Genomic DNA, 26,987 nt, shown 5'->3' with positions numbered 1-26,987 from the left:
GTCCAAAATGAAAGACTCTGTGTCATACAATTCCGGCCTGGAACAAACCGCAGTTATTAATTCCTCTTTCATGATCCCTTTTCAAACGGTTGGCACTTCCGTGTTTTGAAAAAGACGCTACTCACACTTCACTCGAACCCCGAAACACTCATATGTGTTTACATAGTCACTCAGACTATTAACCGCGTTCACAGTAAGTCTTGAGCTAGTGTGTAGCATGCTACACATACCTGTAATACCTGTATTGCTTCACAATACCTGTAATTCCCAACCTTATTTGCAACATTTAAAATAATAGAATGGTAGAGCTACAATAAAAGTCACTGTGATTACGCTAACTTTCAACCACGTTGGTAACACGTAAAAAAAAAAACACAGTCCGACACTGCTACACGGTAGCTGCATTAGCATACTCACAACCCAACACTTGGACAGAGAGCAGTGTTCCCCTTAAATTCACTTCAACAACAGTAAACACAACCAGAATTAATCCATAAGACATTCCGTATTACAAAGAGCACTGTCATTTCAAAAAGAAAATTACGGCTTTTAAATACGACCTATAGTGCAAAAAATACGGTACTTCTTAAACTTGCTAGAAAAAAGTATTCTCAACTTTCTTTACCTGTACTTGTTAATTTGTGAAGAAAAAAGACTTAATGTTCTCTAGCGCAGGGCACTTTTTTTCATTCTTGTATTTGCATGTTCAGCTCACTAACGATTTCTTTCAATGTCATGAGTGAGACCAGAGAAGAAGTGGTGTCATCTCTCCTCTTCTAATTGAGGGGGCAGTATATCCGTTTATGTCTGTGTCGTCTCTCACCGGGGCTGAAAATGGCCCCTGAAAATCAAAGCGCGTCTTCCAGGAAGCGTCATCAATGCCTCTCTTAATTCTTTTCAGCGCTGCCACCGAGGCCATAGCCCCACTTTTCATTCTCTACACCTCCCTCCCTCACCCTCTCTGGGGACGTGGCATGTGTGTCTTCAGCAGAGCAGAGGAAACCTAAAACAAGAGGGATTCTATTAAAAGGTGTCAGGCAGCAACCAGATATCAATAACCTCCATGTATGCAGAGCATAGAGCAAACCCCAGGGAATCTGTGGTTTCACTTGTGTGTGCATGTGTGTTTTCTATGAGTGTGGCATATGTTACAACGTATCATGTCTCCTATTTGTGCCATTAAGCATACTTGATTTTTGAGATGATACCATATCAGCTATTGTTGTAATATTGAACCAGAGTTGTGACAATGTGATTTAATTAAATTTGGTCTAAAAAGGTGAGAATTTTTAATTTCTATTTTCATATATTTTGTATGTGGTAATATCATTTATCTCAGCTTTTAGAAATTATCAGGTCAGATTATCAATCAGGTCAAATGGTTGTTACTCATCAATCTAAACCGAGCCGCTCAATGTGTGCTGGACTTAAAAAGTTCATCCTGATCCTTGCAGGATTGCCCATTACACCATGAATCTGAAAACCTACTTGTAGTACAATATTTTGTCTCATAACCTGCTGTTAATTAACATAGCAATCACAGAAAAAAGACTTGTAAGCTTTGAAAAACATTATATATAAAAATATAGTTACTGTTATTAGAGAAGAAACATCAAACTAAATTTAATAGCAAATATTCAATAGTATTTTTTTCTATCTGAAAGTGTAAATGGAAGTATGATTTAGTCACTTAGTTTATTTGAATTTATTTTATTTTTGAACACTTTATTTAAAGATTTTCAATTTTTTATTGAAACACACATACATATAAAAAAACAGCTTTAAAACTGTACAGTTTTTGAATTAATTTTTAAAGCCAAAAGTCAATATTATTAGTATGTGATTTTATTTTCCCCGTTGTTTTTTATGTGTGTCTATGTGTTTTATGTAAAGACATGCATGATGTGATATAAAAGCAATTGACCCTTTTTTTAACCAGCATAATTAGTTTTGTCATTGTATTCTTCTGTTTATCCCAGCTTCTATGGCTTTTCCATTCGGCACACACAAACACGTTTCTTTTTTTCTCTTTGGTGTGAAAAAGTTTAACGCTCTCACCTACACGTTGTGTCTGTTGGTTAATTTGTAGAAGCTGACCTCTGACTTGGCTGGTGTGGAGCAGCAGAAAAAAGTTTTGGAGATGGAGTTAGAACAGTGGAAGCGGATCACATTACCCCCACAAACTTCATCAGCTGCACTGGTAAACACTGAGTGCCATGGCAAAACTTTGCCTGCCTCAGCTAACCTTGGCCCCAAGAGCCTGGAGGCTGAGGTCAAACAACTGCAGGGCAGGCTGAAGGTTGGTAATTTCCCAACTGTTGTCTGACTTTACAGTGTTCCTTCATTTTGTACAGATAAATCCAAACTGATTGTTGAAATTACTGTATTAGTTAGTATAAAATGAAACTTCAATTACCTAAAAAATATATATTGGTATAAGCTTTATAAGTAGCTGGCTAGGCTAAAAACTCAAATCTATCTTTTTATTTTTGGTGTACACTGTGGTTTAACAAGTTTAGGCAACCAACACAAAACAACTTTCCAGTTATTTAATGTTGTAAATATTACTTTTTTGGAAAAAGCTTGTTAAAAGTCTTCTTTTTGTATTTAATTAAAGGCCTCAAATTTTTCTCTGGTTTCAACATCTTCTCCCTCTTTAAAGACCCATTCCGATCATCTTTTGATCTATTGTAAAAGCCTTCCCAGTGGTCTTTTAATCATTACTATGCCATTTTTAGTCAACATTTTTGAAAACCCTGTTGTTTTCTAGGACATAGTTTCTGCAGAGTGGACTGTTGATGAGAGCTCTCTGTTTAAGTGGAGTGGAAGGCTTGTGACCCACCCAGGGCATTTTCTATGTAACAAATACAATCTGTTTTGCTTTCTTACTAATTCATTTTTTTCATCTGCTCCTGATTCACAACAACTTGAATAAAGAAATACTCAGACATGCTATTTTAAGCTGAATTATGATTTTACATGCCTTCTACAATCAGAATGGGCCTTTAAGGATGGTAAAAGTTATCAGTCTTTGTAAAAGTTTTCCTTTCAAAATAACTGAGGTTTAAGAACAATTAAACATGGATAACTTGAGCCTTTGACTTTCCACCACCTGAAGTTATGTGAGATTTCAACATTTGATAGTATTTGAGAGGTTCGTGCCGTTACCCTACATCACAGGGGGAACGAGGAGGGAGTGCACCACACAGCATTATCACCCTCTCAGCAGCCAGCTCATCAGTGTCACAAAACAGATTGCTGCTGTCGTTACGTCTGAGGAAGTCATGGCAGGTGACAGCTTGAAAGGGAGGTGAAGACACGCAATGGGGGTGCACCCTCTGAGTGAGCACATTTTCAAAAGATGGTGCTTTTCAATACCCTTTAGAGGTTGGGGCCATTTAAAGGGAAGTCGGTGTACTTGAATCTCCAAGAATCTTGTCATTGTCCAATGATTTACAATTAACCAGTTATTTAATATTCAAAAAAAAGAATTATGTTGGTTAGAAAGATGTTATTTCTAGTGTATTCAATTGACTTTATATATTACTACACTTTTTGTTGGCTTACAGGTGAGCTTCTGTATTAAAATTAAAATAAAGTTGGGACTGTTGTGTGTTTATTGTTTTTTTCCCAATTATTTCTATTGAAAATGTATCATCACTTCACCTCCTTTTGGGTTGTCCACCCTCCCACTGTAACTATAATGAGGTGGCATGCTGTGCTTGACCTGCCATTACCTGTATCATGAAACAACCTCTCCACCTTCTATTGCACACATTAATGAACACACATGACATGTGCCCTCTCCCTAGAGTGTGAGTGCCGAGGTCACACGGCAGATGGCCGCTAACAAAGCCCTGCATGGCCAACTCCAAGAAAAGGAAGAAAAGCTCTGCCAGTTGCAAGACAAGTTAGTGTCACACCTTTATCTTTATTACTTCAACTTCTCTCTTTTTTTTTACTTGTGTTCTGTAGAACCTATTTTTTAAATTTTGTTTCATCTTTCTGCACCCCTTTTTCCGCCTTTGTTTCCCAGCGTCTCTGTATGCAAGTGTATGCAAGCATTCAGAGACGCCGAGCTCAGCTCTCATCTGCAGTGTTTGATTCCACCCTGTGGCAGAACTCCATGCGCTGCACTCCACTTCCACATGCGTCTCCTCCCTGTGATTCACTAGTGGATGTGTGCGCGTCCTGGTGGACAAGCGCATAACCAAAGGAGCGGTTATGCGTACACATGTGTGCATGTGGGTGTCTTTTGTGTCATGTAGTTTTGGAGATGAGAACGTGGGTTGCTGATGAGGAATGCTGATCAAAGCAGCGTATTGATTCTTGCTGTGCTGCAGAAAAGGACCATTTTGGCCCATGACACCAAAACCTACACAGCAGCACTCTGGCCTGCGGGCCATAAGCCCCAATGAGTTACACGGTTCACTCAAAGCAGCGCTTGCTGTCTTACTAATGCATAGTAATACATAATCCACTGAGGGAGACTGTTGAGATCTTGACTGCATTTTTTATCTGAACTGAGAAAAAGGTAAAAAAAAAAAAAGCAACACTTTGCTTTCCTCTCTCTCGTCGTCTTTGTCTTGTATGCTCTGTCCTCTGCCCGCTAGTCTCAATAATGCATCCTGGGCATGTGTACTATCACAGTGGATATGTGTTTGTGCGTGACCAAGGCATTGAGGATCACAACTCGACAGACTGAGCATCCCTTAGCTCTGGCTGTGCGACCGCCTCAGCCTCTGTTTTAGCTCTTGTCACACACTCAGCCATGCACACACACACACACACACACACACAAGTAGCTCGCCATAGCTCCTGGTCTACCACTCCATTTGCCTCCATGGAGGGATCCCTTCTCAGAATGAAAGACATGTCTAGACATCTCTGAAATATAAATCTCAGCACACACACAGGGAGCAAGGCTGCTTCGCCTTAAAGAAGAGAAGGGGGGAAAAAAGAAATGAATTTCAAAGTACACCGGCATGTCCTCAGTCAATATCCGGCACTATGGCCCTGCCTTATTTATGAAGCTGCTTCTTTCATCTTTAGCCCCGTTGTCTATCAGCCACATGAAACATCCACCCGTACCTCGATCTTAACAACATACACAGAAAAGTCAGCTCTCACCCTTTCTAACGCACACATACTTCACACCACTGACTGTTATCATTACAATACACGCATGTTTGATGAACGATATTGCCAACAAGCTAAGAACAAAAGGAACAAACGGTCGAGTGATCGGGATATAGTTTGAGGTTCTCTTTCTTTCCACTAACGCTCATAAATAGGAATCACTAACTCCAGAAGAAGCTTCATCTATCCTTCATTCTTTTTTATCCTCTATTCTTTTTGGGGTGTGTGAGACCAGAACATCTAAAATAAATGTTGTCGATCTAATTGCCATTAGCATTGGGGCAGAGGGAGCTGCTGGGGTTCTTATTGCTGCTCTCCGTCTTTAAGTCAACACCAGACAGTCATCTGAAAGGTTCAATATGGGTTTTCTCATTAATGGCCAAATCCATTGGGTAACCAACTCGTGCTACCACCCCCCACCCCCCACTCCAAAGTCCCCAGGCTAGACTCCTCTCTCATTTAATTTAATGTCACTCCAATAGGACAAGCTCGCACTTATTTAACCAGTCCACCCTCAGGCAGCCGTGCACCTAGAGAGGCAGGGACATTTACACATACGAAAGCGTTTGCTGCAGCATTGCATCATCTGTTTATATAAAGCATGCACAACCTAATGTGTGCACCACAAAATCTTTGATATTAAAAAAAAAAAACAGCAAAACTGCTTAATTAGCTGCATTCTTATGATCCTTATTCTATTTGTTCCAGTTCCCCGAGGTATCGACGATGAAAATTCCTTATATGTGCTTTTATGAAAACAGAATAAAACATGTTAACATTCTTGGGCTACTTAAAAGGAGGCCTTTGTGTAGAACTTAGAGTAATAAACATGTTTGCACAGTGGGTTACTTAAATGAGAAGTGACACGTCGCTGTTGTTTTCTGCTGTTAACATGTGAAAGCTTCTGAAGACTTGTCTCAGCAGTCCTTTCTTTTTGAGTAGATTCCTCATCTAAATAGTCCCTTCCAAGCAAAGTGTCCCCACTGATGTGTTTTTCTATGACTGCCATAAGGCTGAGTTGAAGATAATAAACATTTAAATGCTTGATTACAGTCTCTAAAGTAATGTCACTGCTGATTCGACATACTGTTTATCAAAAAGGGCTCCCCAGCCGCACTTAAAGCAGCATTCCCTGCCAGAGCACTTGAGCTAATATATGCCAGTTAGAATTATATATGCATCCCTATTTCACACCCCTCCACTTACCCAAGCAGCATGCCAGTGTATTTAGTTGTCATAATGAGCTGTCATGCCTGATGTACCGCATGGGGACAGTGTGGCTGCCAGCTTTGTGTGTGTGTGTGTGTATGTGGTGTGTGTGTATGTGTTTGTGTGGATCTTTTGCAGATAATTGCATTCACAAAGGCTATTTCTGTGCAAAAGGATTAATGTCCCATCCAGAATCTAAGCTGCTTTTGTTTTATATTTGGATCCCTGATTTTTAGGATGAACCACACGGAACGAGATGTTCACATGAAACGGCAGCTGGTGGAAGACTTGAAGACGAGACTGAAGTTTCTGCAGGAGATGGAGAAAAGTTACCGGGGACAAGTAGAAGAGCTGGAGAAGAAGGTACTCGCACTCGACCCATAGTATGCTAGTTAGCAGAGTTTGTTTTAAGGCTTTGTCAGACATTGGAGGGAACATGTGGACTGTGATTGTCATTTATGATAAGAGGTACCAGGTCAGGGCTTCAGCTCCTACAGTAACAGTACAGTAACCTCCTACTGTAACTGTTTTCCTTTTGATCTTCCGGAAAAGAGTAAAAAGCTGCAGGTCATTTTGTCCTTAGTCCCTTGATAAAATTGATTCTAATGAACGTTTGCTAGTTTATAATTATCAGACCTTCTTGGCCTCCAGCTGGTAGAGCCAGTCAGAACTTAAAAGAACATTTAGTTTTTATCTATGCTGTAAAAGCTTTTCAAGCTCTGCAAAGCAGTTCAAGTTGTCTCTGTGTATGAAAACTACTTTACAAATAAACTAGCTTTTCTGTGCTTTTATCTGGTGCAAATGACATTTAACAGAATATTAGGTACATTTAGACCTTTTTTACCTTGTTGTGAAGCCTAATGTTTATTGTGTAACAGAAAAGATATTACATGTTCTTTTATCATTTTAGTTGACACAAAGTAATTGAGGATCTATTTAACTTGTGTTAAATGTATATACCAGGTGTACACTCACTTCTTTGTAACCAATTTAACAGCAAACAATATGTTAGAGGATTTAGTTTCTGTTTTTAGTTTTTAAAGGCGGACTTTCTTCTTTTTATATGTCTCTGATTTTAATTTCAAATACATATATATTTATTTTTCTTAACTGACAGGTAAAGGCTTTATCAGAGGAAGGCACCAACAGGAAATCCTTCATTGAATCTCTAAAGAGAAGATTAAATGTGGCAACAACAGAGAAAAGCCAATGTGAAGATTCCTGTGCAAAACTGAAAGAGGGTCTTGGGAAAAAGGTAAAAAAAAGCAGCATTTCTTTAGTTTTAAGTAGTATTGTGTAATGTTAGGTATTTGCAAATTCTTATCAAAATGAACAACCTTGGGAGTATTTCGGGCAGGCAGCTCGAGCAGTGCGTTTAACCTGATTACTCCTCCCTGCGGGCGGTTCAGCCCAATTAATTCACCTGTTCAGCGTCCTACTGAAGATCCAGGTGTGCGGCTCAAGCCCTCTTCGTTCAATTCTGCGAGCTCTGCGTTTGTCGCCCCACCCTCCTCCCTGGCTTCCACCTGTGAGCTGCGTTAGGGGTGGTTTTAAACCTGAGGTTTCTATGGAGATCTCAGTTTTATTGTATCTGAATGGAGTCTATTACCAAACTAAAAGAAATATGGAAAAGAAAATCTTTCTCACTGCATTAGTTGTCTGAAAAACACAAAAGTTAGTATTCAACATTTGTTACTTCTCTCAGTGGTAAAGTTGTATTCATTAAAAATCACTTTAAGTACGCTTCTTTATGCTCAATTCTACTAATTTTAAAAATTAGAATATGGCATGGAAGATGATGACTTTAAAATAATTAAGCTTTGCTTTAAAGATTCAAAATGCAGTCACTTATTTGAATATACTTTGTACGAAATTTTATAAATTAAATAAATTGTTTGGAGTTTTAATTAATGAATTAATTACACTTTTGAGTTAAGTTGAAATCAGGTAACTAACTCCACCTGCGTATTTATTCTTAACAGGAGCAGCGCATTCAAGCCCTGCAGTCTCACGTAGCAGCCAGTGAGGCGGCTTTGGCCGCCTTGGAAAAGACAGCCCATGAACAAATGGAGGGTTTGACCCTGCAGAGTTCCAACACCATTGCCAAGCTTCAGAGACAGCTTGGCCAAATCTCTTCCCATCTGGAGCAGCTTCATTGTTTCATTAAGGTACTGCAGTAAATGAAAAAGTGCACACTTTGTATGCTGTTTCCATTAAGTCTTATAAATATAGTAGAATCCTGTCAACAGCATCTGCTGACTGGTGTTAGCTCTTTTTTTTCAATAACAACCTCTGTAAAAACCCAATTGTGTTTTGGGTTAAAGAAAACTGCAATTATTGTTTCTTTGGCCTAATTCAATGTCTAGTTTTTGTGAACATTGGAGACCCTGACTAAGCTTGATGAAGGCTTTTCGTCTCCTCTGCTTGGCTGACGTGTGTCTACCAGAGTAGAAAAGGGCCTGTCAGATAGATAACCATGGCAGAGCTGCTGTGCACACACATAAAACAAAACAAAAAACAAATAATAAACTCTTTGCAGTGCCAACCATTTAGTGCTACAATTTGGAAAAGTTTCTAAAATTGCCTTGTTTCATTTCGATGTGATTTTTATCCCACGACCTTCGTCTATCCAAGTGATGCTGTGTTTACCTGCATCTGGGGTCAGATGGTGATAAAAGCCTCATGTCCTGAAATGAAAGCTGCATGACACATCAAGGCTTATTCACAAAAAAACACGTAAATAAATAGTCGTGCTTCTATTAGTCTTCTCCTCCATTCCCATAACCCTAAGCTGTTGTGGCCATTTTGCTGTTGTTGAGGATTCACATCATTGTTTGTCTCCCTCTGGCTCTTGTGATCCCCTATAAGAACACCAAGCCCTTTGATTGGACTGGCTGACGTCCGGAGGAGATTTACTCTTGTCATGTATTGATCAGGACCGGAGGGCTGCATGTGTGTTAGTGCATGCGTGTAGATGTGTCTTTTATAAGGTTTCTTTTTTCTTTTGTTCTCTGTGCCCGTATGCACTGTGTGTGTATTTATGTTTGGAGAATTTTTTATTGTGTGCCAGACTCTCTTTTGGCCCCTGTGCTCGCCTTAGGCTGTAAGCTCTGCTCTTGAACTGCTAAACAGTGGCACCTTGTGCTGTGACTATTTCACATAATACACACTTTCACACAACCGGATCTGTTTTCTGCACGTTTAACTAGTCATCACCACTGAGAAATAACAACCACAAAAAGCTGCAAAAATACTTTTGTTTTTTTGCACAACTTAGACTTAAAGAACCTTAAAAGTGATTTAACAATGTTTTCATCAGTTAGACCCATGTTTTAGGGCATATTTTATAATCTCCTTCTGCACTTTCATATTTATTTTGAGAGGTTACTTGAGTGAAAAAGTAAGTCATAAGTTTTAAAAGAATATTTTTTAGCTTGCCATCATCTTTCCCCATCATCACTTCAAGGATTATTTAATGAGGGAATCTTTTCCTGGATCTCTTCTCTAGTTGTGTTTTCTGCAGTTTGATGTAACTCTTACCTGGTGCCATTGAACATCTATTAAGCTGTAAATAAACTAGAAAAGAACATTTAATCAATGGGATTTGAATCCCTTCTGGCTAAACTTTGCTTTGAGATCACCAGCATAAGATTTATGTTTTGTTCTAAATATGTCAACTCAAAAACAAAAAATAACACGGCTTCTGTTTTAACTAAAAATATTGTTAAGAATGAAAATATGTTGCAAGTAATGGCGACTTGGGCCACAGAGTCTTAAAGATTTAGGACATAACAAGTGGTAAATAAAAGGTTTAGGGTAAGACCAAACAATTAAAGAATAAAGTATTTAGTGAAAACACTATGAAAACCAGAGTCTGCATGGACTTTTCAGAACAAATTTCCCCTGAGAAACTTGTATGAAGCAAAGAAAAAATCAAAGATGTTTATCTGGTTTTGTTTGTGATGACGTCTCTTAAAGCATTTTTCAGTGTGCATGTGTAATAACACATTTGATTTTTTTTTTTACCCGTCTACGACATGTTGCGCATCGCTTTGTGTTTTGTTTTTGTGTATTCTGAGTTTTCTTCCACGGCTATCAAACCAAGGTCAGCTTTTCAGTAGCTTTACAAGGGAATGATATAGAAGATTATTGCCTCGATCAATAAGCTCAAAATGAAGCAAAGGGGAGTTTACTTTATTGACTTTCCTGTGTACAGTGGCAGTTTTAACATTTAATTGTCTCTCTGTATTTAGAGCAAACTCTCATTTAGTGCCTGATAACCGTGCCATCCTTGGCCTTCCTCTTCTTTCCTGCCATACACTTGGGCACCATTTGAAACGGCCCTCATAGCTTAATTATTAACTGCGTTATGCTGCCCTGTTGTACCGTGAGACATTCAGAAAGCAAATAAATAAATGAATGGCTGTATTTTATGTGTTAGTAGCTCTCGCCCTCTCTCTGATGCATCATTTTCTGTCTGTGGAGAATTTTGCAAAACTTGGGGTGTGTTTAATATCAAAGCCGTGCTCCCTCAGCTTCCAATCGACAGGGCAACAAACCCTCAGGTCCACGTTCCTGCAGGAGAGTGCGAGACGAAACCAAGAGAATCTGACTTTGTCAAACTCAATATTCCTCCATAATGTACTAGGCCTCTCTGGCGCATGCTTGATCAATTTCGTTTTTTCATCTGCTAGACATCGCTATCCCTCTTGTTTTTCTTCATCAGTTTCATCATCCCTTCTTTTTCTTTTTCTTCTTTTTTTTAAAAAATTTAATTTCTTTTTCTCCCCTCCCCCTCAGACCTTGGCCAGCGAAATACTATTAGAAGTTCAAGAGGTCAAGCAGCAGCTGATGAACAGGAGGAAACTGAAGCAGGCTAGCTCCATGGCAGCGAGGAACAACTTATCAGCCAAGTCTATGATCAAAGCCAAGTCGGTTGCTGCCTCCATTCTCAACATGTCAGAGAATGATCTAGCAGACATAATGGAACCCGATCAGGTAAGGCGAAGAAGCAGTCGTTTAGGATTCCATACCAGTTTTTATGATAAGTAAATCATGATTATTGCTACTAAGAAGATCTAATTAAAAGTTTTTATGTAATTGTTTCTGTGTAAATATATTTAAACATAATACCTTTGATCTACTTGTTTCAGTTCAGATAAAATCACTGACGAAAATCTGCTTTACTCTGGCCTCAGGGTAGAGGTACTTTGATTCCTGTTGGTGTGATAGATACAAAATAAGGAGAAAGTAGATCTCTGGGTTTTTTTTTTTTCCTCCACCAATTCCAACTTCCCCAAAAAATCTCGTCTTTTGTACAATTTTTTATTGATGAGTAAAGTTTGATTGCATCCAAAGTTAGGGTTTAAATGTCTGCCATGGTGTGTTGCCAATGGCTTGGGAAGTTACGCTGCCGTAAAGGAGTCAGTAATTAGGACTCAATCAGAAACCTGTCAATGCCTGCTATATATTTAAACCTCATACAAGGTTTAACCCTTTAGACCCGAGGCTTCCTCCAAGGGTTGAAACTTTCAATGCCCACATGTTGCATCAGGTCTGACTGGGTTACTTTGACTCTAGTTTTGTTGTACAGTTCCTTCCTCTCAGATCAAAAATCCTAGAAATTGGCTTTTATCTGTAAGCAGGTTGTAGTCATACTTGTTGAAGCCAATTTGATCATACAAACACCATTGCTTGATTTTATCATTTGCATTTGTTTTATTTTTTCCTTCATCCAATCTTTATTTAACCAGGAAGGTCACTGAGAGTCAATTTTGCATTTACTGAGATGACCTTAGTCAGATAAAAAACCAAAATCATCAATTTAAACTTTTTGCTGTACAACTTCTCCCAGGTAGAGACCAGATTGTGTTCAGGGTGGAACTTACCTCAAAGATTACTCTAATTATCCAAACACATTTATAATAACAAGCTCTTAAACTGGACTTAAAAAAAGGAAAACCTTATCTACATCCAAATACTAAATGTTTCACTGTTTTAATACAAATGTCATCACACATCAAACTAGGCCCATGAAAGTGCTCTTTTTAGGGAAAACTGTTACACAAATGATTTAGATGCACCAATGTCTATGTTGTCTGGTTATATTAAAAAATTGCTTAAATGCAGAAAAATCAAATTTTGTGAAAGATTCTTACACTGTCTGCATTCAAGTACTTTTATGAACTCAGTGATTTCTTTAAATGTATTACATGACTAAATGGTTCAGAAGTTAAGATTTTAAATATGGTGTTTGTACATGTCCCTTCAAATTTTTTTTATTGTAGCAATTTTTATTTATTTATTTTTAGATCTGTATCTTAATTTCCTTCTTCGCCATTGTAAACTCATTTTTTGGTCAATACATTTTAAACATATATATATATATACACACTGTACAATGATAGGATTGTGTGGTTTCAGACTCAGGTGACGTTTTGATAAATCCATTCATTTTCTAAAGCTACTAAATCCTTTTCAGGATCCCAGGGTTGCTGGAGCCTGTCCTAACTGCTATTGGGCAAGGACAGGGTACACCCTGGGCAGGTCATCAATATGTTATGGGGCTGCAACTAAACACATTCACACTTCCATCTAGGGATAATGTAGAAACACCTGTTTTTGGACTGGGGGAGGAAGCTGGAGAGCTTGGAGAAAACCCACGAGGAGAACGTGCAAGCTCCACACAAAAAGAACCCAGCCAGGATTCAAACCAGGGACTTCTCACTGCTAACCACTGCACCACCATGCAACCTGGCTTTTTGATTAACGTTCTAACCGCGTCCAAAAGGTTTACGTTTGCACCTTAAATTTTTTGGATGAATTTATAGATGCAGTTGATGGGTTGAACATTTCCCTATTTGAGTCATTATCCAACACTGCATTAGACTAAGCAGACGTTCCCAGTATTATGGGGTAGTTATAGGGATATAGGGATAAGAGCAATTTAAAGTTCACCTTTCTTCTCAAACTCTTTATAGACCAAACCTTTGGTCAAAAAAATAGGAAGAAAATGGATAAAAAACTAAAAATAGTAATGTTAATTATATCAATAAAGAGTAACTTTGAACAAAGCCTTTAATATTATCAATTATATTTGTTAAATTATAGTAAAGTGTGGCTCATCAGAAGCACAGTTAAAAATAAGTAGTACTGACTCGAGACTTTTAAATACCGGTAAATTCTTTCTGCTGTCAAGCATCATTAAGGTGTCTTTTGAGGAAAGACTAACACCCTTACTGTCTTTTGTAACTAGAATGTAGATGTGACAGCTGAAAGAGACTGTTTGCTAATCTGAAAATCTCAGATTTGCTCTAAGAAATCCAAGAGTTCTGATTAAAGGCAAGTTTTTCAGCCTTTCACTCTGAGCTCAGATTGTGTTTGTCTCAGATGAACTGCAAGAAAGTCGAAAGTTAAATGGTAAACCCTGCTGGTGACAATTGGTATGTAAAGGGATTATGTTCATGACAGTACAATTAGAGAAAGACTGAACACATATAGTTTGTGTGAGACTGCAACAAAAGACAGCATATTCCCTTAGTCTTTACTAACACGCCACCGCATCCATTTTTAGACCTAGTTTTAGTCAGTATTCAAGGCAGCAGAGTCTGAAAGAAGGAGAATGCTGTGTTATGTCAGTCTTAACCAATTTGCAGATTTCTGTTGCACAGATGCCTAAAACCTCACAACTTTATTTGCAGGTGCAACCTCTAAGTTTACACACACAAACACACCTCCACATGTGCCAATTTACAGCAGTGGAAGCCCTGTCACATCATTTCGTGAGCAAACACTTGGACTTGCAGTGCAGAGGTAATGCATAAGTGCTGAGGTGCACATGAGCGGGCAGTCCAACCTGTTCATTAGCGCTAACAAGGCTGCTTCTCTTTAAGGTCTTTATTATAGAGCACTATGCAAAGGTGCACTGGCATACACTGCCACTGTGCCTCTAGAGAGCTTCTTCAAGGTCTCACCTAATGTGATGCTACCTTTCAGCCTTAAGCAGGGTCAGGCCGAGGTAAGCCACTGTGGTACTATCTCTCTGGAAGGATCACACTGTGATACCCAAGGTTTTGACTTTTTTTTACATAATCTGTCTACAAAGTAAATACTACTAATCCTAAAAGAATCAATGTTTTCAGACACAAGCACAGTTCTCATTTTTTAGTGTCTACCATTTCTCATACCCTGTTTTTTTTTTTTTTTTTTTTTTTTTTTTAAATGATGTGTGTTTGCTGTTTTTATTTACAGACTACAGAGGGGTACGGTCAGAGTTCCAGAGACCAGGAGTGGCTTGATCACCTAAACCTCATCCTCCAGCAGAAGGTCAGGTTCCCAACATTCATTTAACTTTTTTTTTAATGCTGATGTCTCCAGCTAAATATCACTCAAGACGTTTTTGCAGTTGCCACTAATAACTGACGTTACTTTTCTCTGCAAGATCAAAGTTGACACATAGTTCTGGAAGTGAAAAATAAATTTGATTTCCACTTTTATGCCCTCAAAAGGCATTCCTAACACACACATATGCATTCACTCGTACAGTTTTAAGATACTTGAACTTTATATAAAGAATGACACTTTTCAACTCCTTAGTATTAGGTTTAAAAAAAAAGGGCAAAGAAGAAAACGGAATTTTCTATGACATGGAGCATGATGCAACTCTTGTGGACCTACAATGTCATCACAGAAAAGCATCTTTTTCAACATTTTTTTTCTGAGTGTGCAAATGTTTTTTTAATGTTATTTTTGCTTTTAAAAGTTAAAAAAATGTTTATAGGATGATAAATTATTCAGTTTATTAGATGTTACATTTTTTCGGCTTTTATAATAATTTAGGTAATTATTTATTCTTAATAATTAGTTACTCAAAGCGACTAAAATGTTGTGTTTTATCTCAAGGTCTTGACTTTTCCGTAAACTAGTTTGACAAATGTACCACTTTATTAGTCTAAATGTAATTAGGGCACCAAGATTTACCCAGTAACAATAGATCACGCAGAACTGCCATCCCGCCCCAGTAGTTGTGCTCTAGGCTCAAGAACAATGATGTAAAAGATGAAACAAAAAAAGGCGAGTACATCATCTCTGTTGGAGCCTTTTGTGTGCACTCAGCCACTCATCTGTGAGTGCTCTGCTGGAGCTTCACTTGAGCACTGTCAACCTCTGCTAGCTGTGATACGTGTTCGAGAGTATGAGAGTGATTGAGAGTGTCGAATGTGTGTCTCGTCTCTGTTCATGTCAGGAGCTGCTGCAGGCACTCATGCGTCGCCTCCGCACCACGACACACACCAGACACAGTTCTCTTGTTCCCCAGATCTTCTCCTGACCTTTCCACCTTCCTCTCCCCCTCCCACACTAGCGCGCGCACACACACACACACACACACACAGCACTTCTCTGAATCCATGTTTTTCCCTTCTAGCTGGACAGCTCTCAGTCCCTGCTCTGTCTTTCGTCCTCCACTGTCCCGCATTCCTCTCTTTCCCTCCCTCCCTCTCTGGCTCAGACCCCGAGGCAGCTTGTTAGTGGGGAACTAAATATTGATTTGGCGGGCCTGTCGATGCCGGGAGAATGAGCTAGTGTCCACTAGAGACCTCGGCACCGGCAGCCTGCTATCGACGTTTTCCGTGGGCAGAACAGGGGTGGTGAAGGAAGGGGGGGGGGGGGGCTGTAGCTGCTGTACGCAGTGGAGGAGGAGAAGAGCCGAGTATGACAAGGCTGAGACTTGCCCCCAGGTCCCTGTGGGGACCGCTGGGACCACCACAGTCATCCCCCTTCACTGAATCAGACTTTTTCTATCCCCTTTCAAGTCCATCTTGTTCTGTTTTTTGTTTATTTATTTATATACATGTACTTCTCTCTGTCTTCCAGTTTCTTTTTGCTTTCTGTGTTTTTAAATTGTTCTTTTGTATCCAATGGACACCAAGCTCTCTGCCTATGTACAGTTGAACATTTCTAAACCAAAATGGAATATTGAATGCTTTTTTATTTTTTTTAGGTAGGCGCATTGTCAAAGCTGATCATTATAAGTGCATTAAAGAACTAAAGAATTACAAACTGTATTTTAACATGTTATAATGGCATTTTTCTCATCATTGAAGACATATATAAGCTGTTATGGGCTGTAAGCTAGCAGGGGGGAGAGTAAACAAAGGAATGAAGGGAAAGATTACTATGTGCCACAACTTGGAGGGTAATTTCTAATTTGCTACTCCAGCTCTGCAGAAACTATGTCCAAGAAAGACAGGCCTGTTGATTGCGCTTAAAAATCGCATAATCATAATTAAAAACCACTGGGAGCGCTTTTACAATAGATCAAAAGATGATCGGAGTGGGACTTTAAGAGAATTCAGCAGCACATTGCTGAAGTCTACAAATCGACTGTGACTTGGGTAACTCTTGGACTTCAGGGACTCCTAGCTTCTTCTCTAGCCTGTGCACATCTCACCAACCAGAACATCTGTGAAGTTTAACAGCCCGGCTTGTCACCCTGCCTGTGACATTAATAACCAACTTTCCTAATGGTGGAATGATGATGCGCAGACCTGAACTTACACAGTCTACCTCAGATGAAGACGGGGAGACAGAAATAGATCCAGTGAAAAGAAAGACGGGAGAGATCCATGTCCTTAACTGACTGTTCTGTCACTGAAAGAGGATGAGGTTATGTCCATCTGCTGGTGTGTGCCACGTCCGGATCCGTGTACACTTGTGCGCGAGCCGTGCGCTCTCACAACAGCCTCATCTTGTCACTGTCAGTGCCTAATGGAGCTGCCAGTGGGACAGCACTTTATTATCTCAGTGGCCCTGTCAATGGCCAAACCCATCACTTGCCGTCTTTGTGTGTGTGTGTTTGTGTGTGGGTGTGTGTGTGTGTGTGTGTGTGTGTGTGGGTAAGTTTTTTTTCTACTTGACAATGTCATAAGTCTCCAAAAGAGGTATGTGTGTCTTCAACTCACTGTGGGTTATTTTTCGCAATCACTGTCATGCGCTGCCACATGTCAACATAACAAGAAGGAGAGCCGTGTGAAATACTAGCAAATTGGGCGACGGAGATCTAAAGTTATGTATCTGCATGTGAGCTGCTTTACCGCCTCCTCTCTTTATGTCAAAGAAGCCATAGATCCCCCCCACACAAGCCCATATATCCGCTCAAAACAAAATGAAACATTGTGTTCATTTTCTCTTCCCTAAACTCTACTGGAGAGTTAATGAAATCAAACTGGATGCTTCACAAGGGAGAGCCACCATGAGGAGCGCTCCATAGCCGGGATCAAGGGACAGTGATACCTAATAATCATGAGTAGGCAAGGGAGTGCACAGCGTGGCTCCACTGCTGCATACCATGAATAAGGCCAGCAGTGAAGATGGAGTGTCCGTGTGGGCCACGAGCTCCAAACACCAGCCCGGGGAAGCATTGATTTAATTGCCTTTGGTTTATTTGTGGAGTCCTAATTATTGACTGGAGGTAGAATTTAATGGGCCGAGTCTTTATGAAGACAGGGAAATGACTGGCTTCTGCTGCCGGCCAATAATGAAAGGACGAGTGTGTGTTCAGGTCTGCAAACACACACACAAACACTTCCTCCAGATAATTTTTCACACTCATTTTGTATACCTATCTCAAAGCTCATGACAGTATAATAAGATTTAAAAAGTCATTGACTGTGTTGATTTCTTTATGAGAGGACAGCGCTTTGGTTTACTGGTGTTGGGGTGGCGCTGAGGGCCTGCTAATATTTACCTCAGAATCACACTCTGGGGAGATGTACAAGCATCACTTCTTATCAGCTTCCCAGCCATAACAAGCAGGTAAACTTGTTTTAAGAGAGATGAAGAGACAGGCCAGACCAACCTGGACCAAACATACATAACCTTATATAATATGCTAGGCTTGTATGTGTGGTCTCCAAGACAGAAATCATTTCAGAGAGGCCTTGCTTAGCCTTATTAGGGGTAGACACAGGTATATGAATATCACATAGTGGGTTTGTTCCTCCACTTACTCCATTGGTGCTTAAACTAACAGCTCTCAACACATGGGATGTTTTATTTCCCGACAGCTGTAATGTGCAGACAAACTTTTCTGTTATGTGGTCCTGCGAGGGTGACAGACGGCGTGTTGTGTGGCCTATTATGGCAATGTAATGACAAGAAACGGCTCCGACTCGCACTCTTCTCTCTGAAGGAAAGTGACTAATTAAGCCTCATTTAATGATTGAGCAAATTAAATCATCCACTCTTTTTTTGTCTCTGTGAGTGCATTTGTATCTGTGAAGAGGGGACTTTAGCACAGCCTTGATTCTGTAAATGCGTCACTGAAACGGCAATGGGGATTGGGAAAAGAGCTTGCTGAATGCATCTAGTCTACTGGAGCACAGTGAAACTAATATTACCTTTCGGAGGAAAAAATTGTCTAGATGTGTTAAAACCACTTAAGAAGTTAGTTTATATAATGTTTTTCTGCCTTCCTTGACGGTCCAAAGGGCTTTACAGTGAAGCTATGTTCACACAGAGCATGTGACCCGCGCTTATGAACGCACCAAACACAGATTCCTAAATGCGCATTTAGCAGGGAGGGTGCCTTTTCTTTTTTTTTTGTGATAGTGTTGACTAGTGCATGTCCGTCATCGACCATTGGAAGAGGGTTGGAAGAGGGCAAAATGGACGTAAAGCTTGAAAACCAACCCAGTGACCTTGTGGAAGAGTGTCCCCCAGACACATGAGTTCAAATCCAGGCCAGTTCAGACCAAAGATTCTTAAAACGGGACCCAGTGCCTCTCTGCTTGGCACTCAGCATTATGGGGTTGAATTGGGGCGGGGTTAAACCACCAAATGGTTTCTGAGTGTGACTGTGTCTGCAGCTCAGCGCCCCCCCCTTGGGGATGGGTCAAACGTGGAAAACTCATCGAAGTGCGTGACACTTAATGGGACGTTAAGGGGCCTATATTGGGCCTTTCTGAAGCATGTAAACTATATCCAAATATATTTTAATATATAATTTGGTACACAAATGAACACATTTTTATGATATGTTAGTTTTTTTCGAAGCTCATTTTCCTACCCGGAAGTAAGACGACTCGATCTCTGAGGCACCGCCTTTCTGCTCTGTGTAGGGATCGCCCATTTCATGACGTCAACCTAGAGCCAAACTTTTGCAAAGACGGATGGTTGCATACTGTGCATATGAAAGGAAACGTTGTTGCAGATCTTGTTCCATGGAGAAAGTGTGTATGTTAGCCTGGGGGCCATGCTGGCAGCGCAGACTGTCTTTCATACGTATGAAATGAATGAATACGAGAACCCCCATTTTCGTGGATTGGGAGGGGCTTGTTTTTAATGGAATACTCAGACATGGATCAAAATACCCCTTTTGGTTTGTTTTTTGTGAGGAATTAACAATATAAAAAACTTTAAAGCTCTATAGGTTAATTTTTATGATATAAACCCTCTAACTCTAAAACTTTGACTTGAAGATTGTAGAAACTTGCATGTGAGAGTTTTGTATGGAGAAGCCCAAAACACGCGAATGCATTGTCTTTCCTTTAGAAGTGGTCGCTTGAACGTGTGTTGCCGAAGGCGGTGTGAATGTAGCTTCACCTTCCCATTCACACACTGATGGCGGCTCCACTGCCTAACACCGGTGCCAATGTATGGTTCAGTGTCTTGCCCAAAGACCCTTTGGCACATGGGCAGACAAGGAAGGAACCGAAATTGTGATCTTCCAATCAGAGGTGGAGCACTCTACTTCTGCACCACAGCCACCCTCTCATATCAAGTTCTTTCTTTACCTCAACCAGTGAGTCAAACTTCCTCTTGTTGATCGCTGAATTTCACCTGCAGGTTGCACCTCTTTTGCGCGCTTACCTCTTTTCTATATTTATTCTCCAATCGTGCCCAAATCACCTAGTTTTCTCACCTAATGAGTAGGAACCTGCAACAAAGACTGGGGCTTTTGCTGTTTAATCTTGGGTGTATTTAGGTCAGATCGCTAACAAATTCATGTTGTACATCGAAATGATGTTTCCAAACAGTGTATCAAGAAAATGAGAGATTTTTAATTACAGTATTTGTGGCCCCAAGTGTCCAATTCCCTTTCATATCAGTCCCTGGCGGCCTAAAAGGGAGAAAAAGAGAGGGATCCTCTTTGCTGCAAGGGGTGGTAATTATGAAGGAGAGCAGGAGAATAGGCTTGTTGGTGATTTTTCTTACCTGAGCCCTGTTTGCTTATGTGACACATTCATTATTGGAGGTAATCAAATGCAAGGCTTCTTAGTTTGGTACCTTTGTGCTTTTTTTAATCTACTTATAATGTTGTTGTTGTTATTCCCCAGTTTAATAAATTTGATTTTCAAACAAAAGTGAGAAGATCAAAGATCAAAGAGATTTATTTTCTCCCCTATGAGGAAAAAGCTACCATACCTACTTTTTTCTTTACCTTGACAAGTGGCCTACATTGGTGAGAACTCACCTGCGAGGGACAAAGATTTAATGCAAGAATAGTTTTTGTGCGCATCAGTGGTTATTTATTATTACTGTAAAAATGATAAAAACATATATTTTTGGTAACATGCCCAATCATGTCCAAATCTATCGTTTATTCACAATATTCTCTGCAAAAAGAGTTGGCCTAAAAACAGGAAAATCACTAGAAAGTTTTAAAACATTTCTATCCAGTACGCAAGTACATTTTCACTTAAGTGAACTGATTTTGATAGAGTTTTATATCGTATTTCTAGATATCAAAATACACACACACGTTGAAAAAGGGAAAAATACGTTTAAAAAGCTAACTGTTATATAGGATAACTTCACATTAGATGTTATACAACCCATTAAGGATTTTTTTGCTAGTTTTAAGCAACTGGTATGTGAGTAACTAATTGTAGTTCATTTTGCTTCCAGTGACAAAGAAATGGTGTAATAAGTGGAAATGACTCATTTGGAACAAAACGAGAAGAATAGCAGCTTAGTACAAGTTGGGCTATCTTAATAAATCCTCTTAAAATCTAAAACTAGCACTTATTCTTAGAACATAAATCTGCTTTATCATTTGCAAAAGACTAAAAAAGAATTCCAGTCAAACATATGAATATTTATTGAACTTAAAAAAATCGTCCTTAAAATTGAACCAAAAATGACAGATGATCTTGAATATTTTCTGAGTCTGAAATCAAGTTGTTCTATGGTGAAGTGTATGAAGAAAAATGACTTGGACTCATTTAAAAAAGTAATGTTCTTATTTTTAGTTCCTACCTCTTAATGGGACAAAAAGTGATCAAATTACTTTGAGAAAAGCTTGGAAAGGTGCTAAATAGGGCTGCAACATATGAGGAAAACTTGCGATATGCGATATTAGTGATCTATATTGTGATGACGATATAACTTGCGATACATGAACAAATAGCAAAACAACAACAACAAAATTCCATTTCACTGCAACAGTTTCATTTAAATAATCGTTAACAAATTACATAAATTATACTCTAATGACCCTCGTCTATATAGGAGGCAGGAATCTAACATCCAATGGCTTCATCTGATTGGTCAAATGCATAAATGGATGTATTTGATTCGTTAAATGCTTTAAGCTGCCATAAGATTGTTTTAGCACATTTAAGGTAATTATTTATTGCAATTTTCACCATCTTTTGCGATATGCGTATTGCACAGCTTGATATTGCAATAAATTTCCGTTTTTTTTGTGCAGCCTATTGCTAAACCTGGTAAAATATCTTGAATGTCTACAAAAAAGGTTTTAAATCTTTGGAAGTATCAAATAGTTTGCAGTGGAGCCATAAAAAGACTTTATCTGATGACAGCATGCAGATGTTTCATCTTATACCTTTTAGGCTTTTTGATTTCCCCTCTTTGTTTCATTCAGATATCCAGCTGCTCGACACTGGGACTTACAAATTGGACCTTTTGAAACGACGGTGCCGAGCTGTTCAGAGACAAAAGAGCTGCAATGATCGATCTTTTATGTAAAAGCGAAGACTCTCGTGTGTAATGCCACTATCACACAGCAGTCACTGGAGGGCTGAAACTTTGAGCTGCTCCTTGCCTTTAGGTGCGCCCCAGGGCTGTGGAATGGCGGTGTCATTTAATTGGCTCCTAAAAACACTTTTTTGCTCACAGTCCGTGATCTTATCTTCGCACACATTCGCGCATGCTTGTCTGTGCCTTTACACGACAGTCGGCTCCTGAAAGACGCTCATAAAATCATACCTAGAGAAAAGCTCTGCTCTGCAGGGCCTGTTGAATAGTAATGGATGTGGAGTTAGCATGGGATGATGCTACTGTAGCTGTTGTAGTTTTGCCAAGGGGGACAGGGTCACTTGCAAAACAGTGACTGCTTAGCGCTAGTTCTGGTGATAGTTCTGCCAGAGGGGACAGAGGCCCAAGCTAAATCAGCTGTAGCATAACATTAGTGCCAGTTCTTAAAACAGCCTTAAGCAGCCCAGGGGATCCAGCAGAGCAGCTGCATCAGAGCTAACCTCCAACCATCCTGCAGGGTATCAGTCCTCAGCCAATGTGCTGGTTAGATAAAAGAGATGATAGTCATGCTTGTCCCTTTTGTGAGCATGTGGATGAATACATTTGACCAGAAATCTGCTCACAGAGGTAGAAAATCATTAGAAAGTGTGAAATATATATATAAAAAAAAAACTACTTTTTTCCTTTTGATTTGACAACTTTCAGAAGACTCTGTGCTGGAGCTGTTAATTCCTCATGTGGTGTTTGTGTTGACAGTCTCATAAAAAGCTTAAATGTTTAAAAAGTTCAAATTGTATTTGTGGAGGCTTTTCTTTATAAAATTACTAAATATTGGGTCAAATTAGAAATTTATTTCATCGTTTTGATATCAGTTTTTGACTTAAAGTAAACTCTGAGTTTATCTAGCTCATGTTTACCTGTTGGTGTTGTTTACTCACATTCCCGTATCGGGACTCTTAATGATCCAGTCTGTCTTTGCCGTCCCACAGAGCCCCGTGTTGTGGCTGTGTCTCTATTTTAGTGCATTTGTTTGCATAGTTAGTGGCTCTAAATGCAATTAGCTGATTAAGACATGTGTGTGTTTGCGCACACACTCTTGTGTGTGTGTGTGTTGGTGTGTGTGTTGGTGTGTGTGTGTGTGTGTGTGTGTGTGTGTGTGTGTGTGTGTGTGTGTGTGTGTGTGTGTGTGTGTGTGGTGTGTGTGTGTGTGTGTGTGTGTGTGTGTGTGTGTGTGTGTGTGTGTGTGTGTGTAAGACTGGGTGAATCCTCCCCGGAGGACAGAGCCAGAGGAAGATGTCTCAGCAGTTACTTGAGAGTAGTGTTCTCTGAGGAGCAGCTCTGTGTTTTTGCATCCGGTGCTGCTGAAGTTCACACATTTATGCCAGTGCATACACACACGCACAAACACACAACTTCACAGTGCACACGTCCCAGAATTCCCTTTAATAACGAGGAAAAGATGTCATGGAGTAGGAAGACTACATGAGTGTGTGCGAGTAGGTTATGGCTTTTCAGGCAGATCACAAATGATTTTATGAAGGTGTCAAATCCTGGTGTTGGAATGTTTGTTTCATTAAAACACAAATGTTATTCCAATAGTTATATGACCTTTTAGGGAATAATGCCATTTAAAATGATACTTGTCAGTCAAACATCACAACCTGAACATTTACCACCACTATAGCTGTCCCCAAAAAATAACAGTTTTTTTTTCTTTTTTAATAAAGGGGTGAAAGTTTGTTATTTTAGTAAGCTTGATGAACTGCACCTAACTCCTGGTATGTTCATTTCTTAAAAAGCTACACACTTAGCATCTTCGTGTTTCCATAACAACTAAGCACACACACACAATCTCCGTATTTAACCTTTTGAATATTGCATGATTTATTGGACTGTTGTCACAATCCTGTCTTTGCAGCAATGAGACCTTTCTTTGCACAAACCATTTTATGCTCCAGATATGCTCTTTTTTTTATAAAGCTAAAAACCATTTTCATGAGCTTCCAAGCAGTTTAATGTCGAGGTTTCAAAGAAGCATTAATCAATAGATTCTATATTAAGCAGCTAAAGAATGGTTACTTTGGTTTTCATGGCTGTCTGTCTTTTTGGTACTGACATACCAAAATAATGTTTTTTTTTTATATATTTTTAAAAAATATTTTCAATTTCTCCCCTTTCTGATCATTTTCTAGTTTAATCCGTCAAAGAGGCACAGCCTGGAAGCGCGTTTACTTTCAAAATAGATGCTACTGGTGGAATATACTAATGGGAATTTGATATGTGTGAAAAAAAAATCCACAATGATACGGAAACATGTTATCATTGTTCAAAAATGTAGGTTTAGATGTAATTAGCAGCAGGATTGACTCGAAAGCTGCAGCTCTGTTGCTTGCAGAGGGAATTGTATTGTCAAAATATTCAGCAGGAACACTTCCTCGGGCATTTCACAGGTCCAAAGGCTCCATCTGGGGCTCTCTTGTTTCACAAAATGGCAAACAGACCTCCTGACAAACTTCCAAATCTCCAAAATCTTTTATTTACTTTTTAATTTAATTTTATTTTTTTTTAACAGTGGTGCATTTGTGTTTTCCTCATTTTCCTCGACTCTATCGGAAATCACCTCTCCGTGTCTCATTTCTGTCTTTTGTTCACCTGCAGATCCCCACAGCCAGCCAGCTCATGCAGGCTGTGCGTGTGAAGATGAAGGAGAGGAAAGTGCTGACAGAAGAGCTGGCCGCGCTCACAACACCAGTCAGCGAAAAACCCTGACTCCCTGGGCTGCGACTGGGAAAACTGTCATCCTCTTCTTTTTGCCTCCCTCTTTCCTTACCCGGTTCCTCCTCTGTGGGAGCTGGGCTGAGCCAAGCTGAGCCGGGGCGGCAGAACCAATATTTGTGAGAAAAGCGCGGCCTCCTCCCTCAGGGCCACTGGCTCAACACAGCACTCCAGCTTTTGTAAATGAGCCCTCGACATCTGTGTTAGTACTCACCGCACTACATCTAACTGACAAGGTGCTCCAGTGCCAAGTTCATTTCCAGCACAGCCACTCTCCTTCACACAGTTCAGACCCAGGTGATAAAACATATGCTCACCCAAACCTTTACCAGACACTCTCTGCTCTTTTTCTTTGACACACTGAGAAGCTCATTATCGCTTAACACTGCAGTGGCAAGTCAGGACTGTGGTAGAGTAACACAAATGTTAGAAAGCCAAAGAGCGGCTTTCTGAGTGCATCAAATCCTCTTCAAGGATGCATTTTTTGAAAGATTTCTTTTTCCTTGGCTTCTATTCTTGATCGTTTTGTCTAATAATTTATTTGACAATTATGTTATAAATCTCTGAACATGGATTGTCATTTTGCTCACAAAATGCCTGTTTGTAAATAAAAACAAAATTCAATTTTGTTGTTGTTGTTTTGGTCCGTCTTGAGTAAATTGTCGTGCAGTGGACAAGCAGGGAGGGGCTTCTTAAGTACTGTTCACTAGTGCTTGTCCACCACTTACAGTTGGAAGAGTCCTGGTGTGAAATGTCGAAGCGGTGCAAATCTGGTGAATCTTTTTCTTTCACAGCTCTATTCCAATACACAAAAGACTTGATGTCATAGAATTCCAGCCAGGCACAAACTCCAATTAATAATTTCTCCCCCATGATCAATGTTGGCCCTTTCATGAATCATCCATACGTCACTACCAAATCCAAGTCCCTGATTGGTCAAGGTTTGCTCTGGCTTAACTTTTAACCTGCATCCAATGGCTGCGCATTTTGTACCTAGAGCCTGAAAACGGTCTAAAAATGTGCAAACATGAGAATTTTTTGTGCAGAAGCTCAAAACGCGCATATACGCCTGTTTACATAAACTTTCTTTGGAAGTAGTCGCTTGAACACGCATTGCCGAGGGCGGTGTAAACGTAGCTTGATGGTGCAGGGTTCTGCACCTGTCCTGATTGACAGGTGCCTGTTGGCATGGTTTCTGTCTGAAACAAGTGACCCCTGTCGTTGACACCATTAACAAAAATGGTTTTGCACACACACACACACCTACAGCAGCGGCACATTAGCAAGAAACATTTTTCATCTTCCTTTTCCTCTGTGATTACTATTTTAAATATTGAATGATTTTTTTGGCTCCCATCCTTGAGTTGGCATCCTGCACAGGAGGCCTTAATATTGTCTTTTTCCTTTTTGACCTTTTCCTTGTTTTGTTTTTCCTCCTTTTTTGCCTCCCTGTTTTCATTTTTACTATGTATAATGAACAATAATGTGTGAAATCCTCCATTAAGGAATTAAAAAAGAAATAATTTCACTTTATAATCCCCCCTCCCCACACAAATATATGCTAATGATGTCGTTTTCCTTTATCTTTCTATAATAAAGGATTAGGCCAGAACTGTCTCTAGCTGCAACTCGGGGACCAATTTAGCTGGGATTTCAGGAGAGACGAACCCCAGTGGTTAATTACCATTCATTAACATAGTTTGCATCTTTTCTTCTGGATACCCAGGAGCCAGCTATTGTCAATATTTGTCCCATATAAACTTCTCCAGTGTTGTTCCAGTCACTGTCCTCCAGCACAATGCGGCTAACGACAAACATTAATAAGTCAAAAATCCTGTGGCACGGCAGATAAAAAAAGAGCAAAA

The 26,987-nt window shown here is 39.7% G+C and overlaps 1 protein-coding gene across 3 annotated transcripts in view; it reads left to right on the top strand.

Annotated features, from left to right (window-relative positions):
* The window catches only part of cntln (centlein), a 90,874-nt gene extending 65,128 nt beyond the window's left edge, over positions 1-25,746 (top strand). For all 3 annotated transcript variants that reach the window (XM_023960314.1, XM_023960276.1, XM_023960244.1), the window contains 8 exons: positions 2,090-2,299; positions 3,813-3,910; positions 6,585-6,711; positions 7,466-7,603; positions 8,331-8,516; positions 11,149-11,346; positions 14,599-14,673; positions 25,006-25,746. In XM_023960314.1, the coding sequence (XP_023816082.1) occupies positions 2,090-2,299; positions 3,813-3,910; positions 6,585-6,711; positions 7,466-7,603; positions 8,331-8,516; positions 11,149-11,346; positions 14,599-14,673; positions 25,006-25,116 (1,143 nt within the window). In that variant the 3' untranslated portion in view covers positions 25,117-25,746. The remainder of the gene's footprint in view (positions 1-2,089; positions 2,300-3,812; positions 3,911-6,584; positions 6,712-7,465; positions 7,604-8,330; positions 8,517-11,148; positions 11,347-14,598; positions 14,674-25,005) is intronic.
* The last annotated feature ends 1,241 nt before the right edge of the window (positions 25,747-26,987 follow it).

Source organism: Oryzias latipes, chromosome 1, assembly GCF_002234675.1.
Source record: "Oryzias latipes chromosome 1, ASM223467v1".
NCBI lineage: Eukaryota > Metazoa > Chordata > Actinopteri > Beloniformes > Adrianichthyidae > Oryzias > Oryzias latipes.
This window is presented reverse-complemented; position numbering and strand designations above follow the sequence as displayed.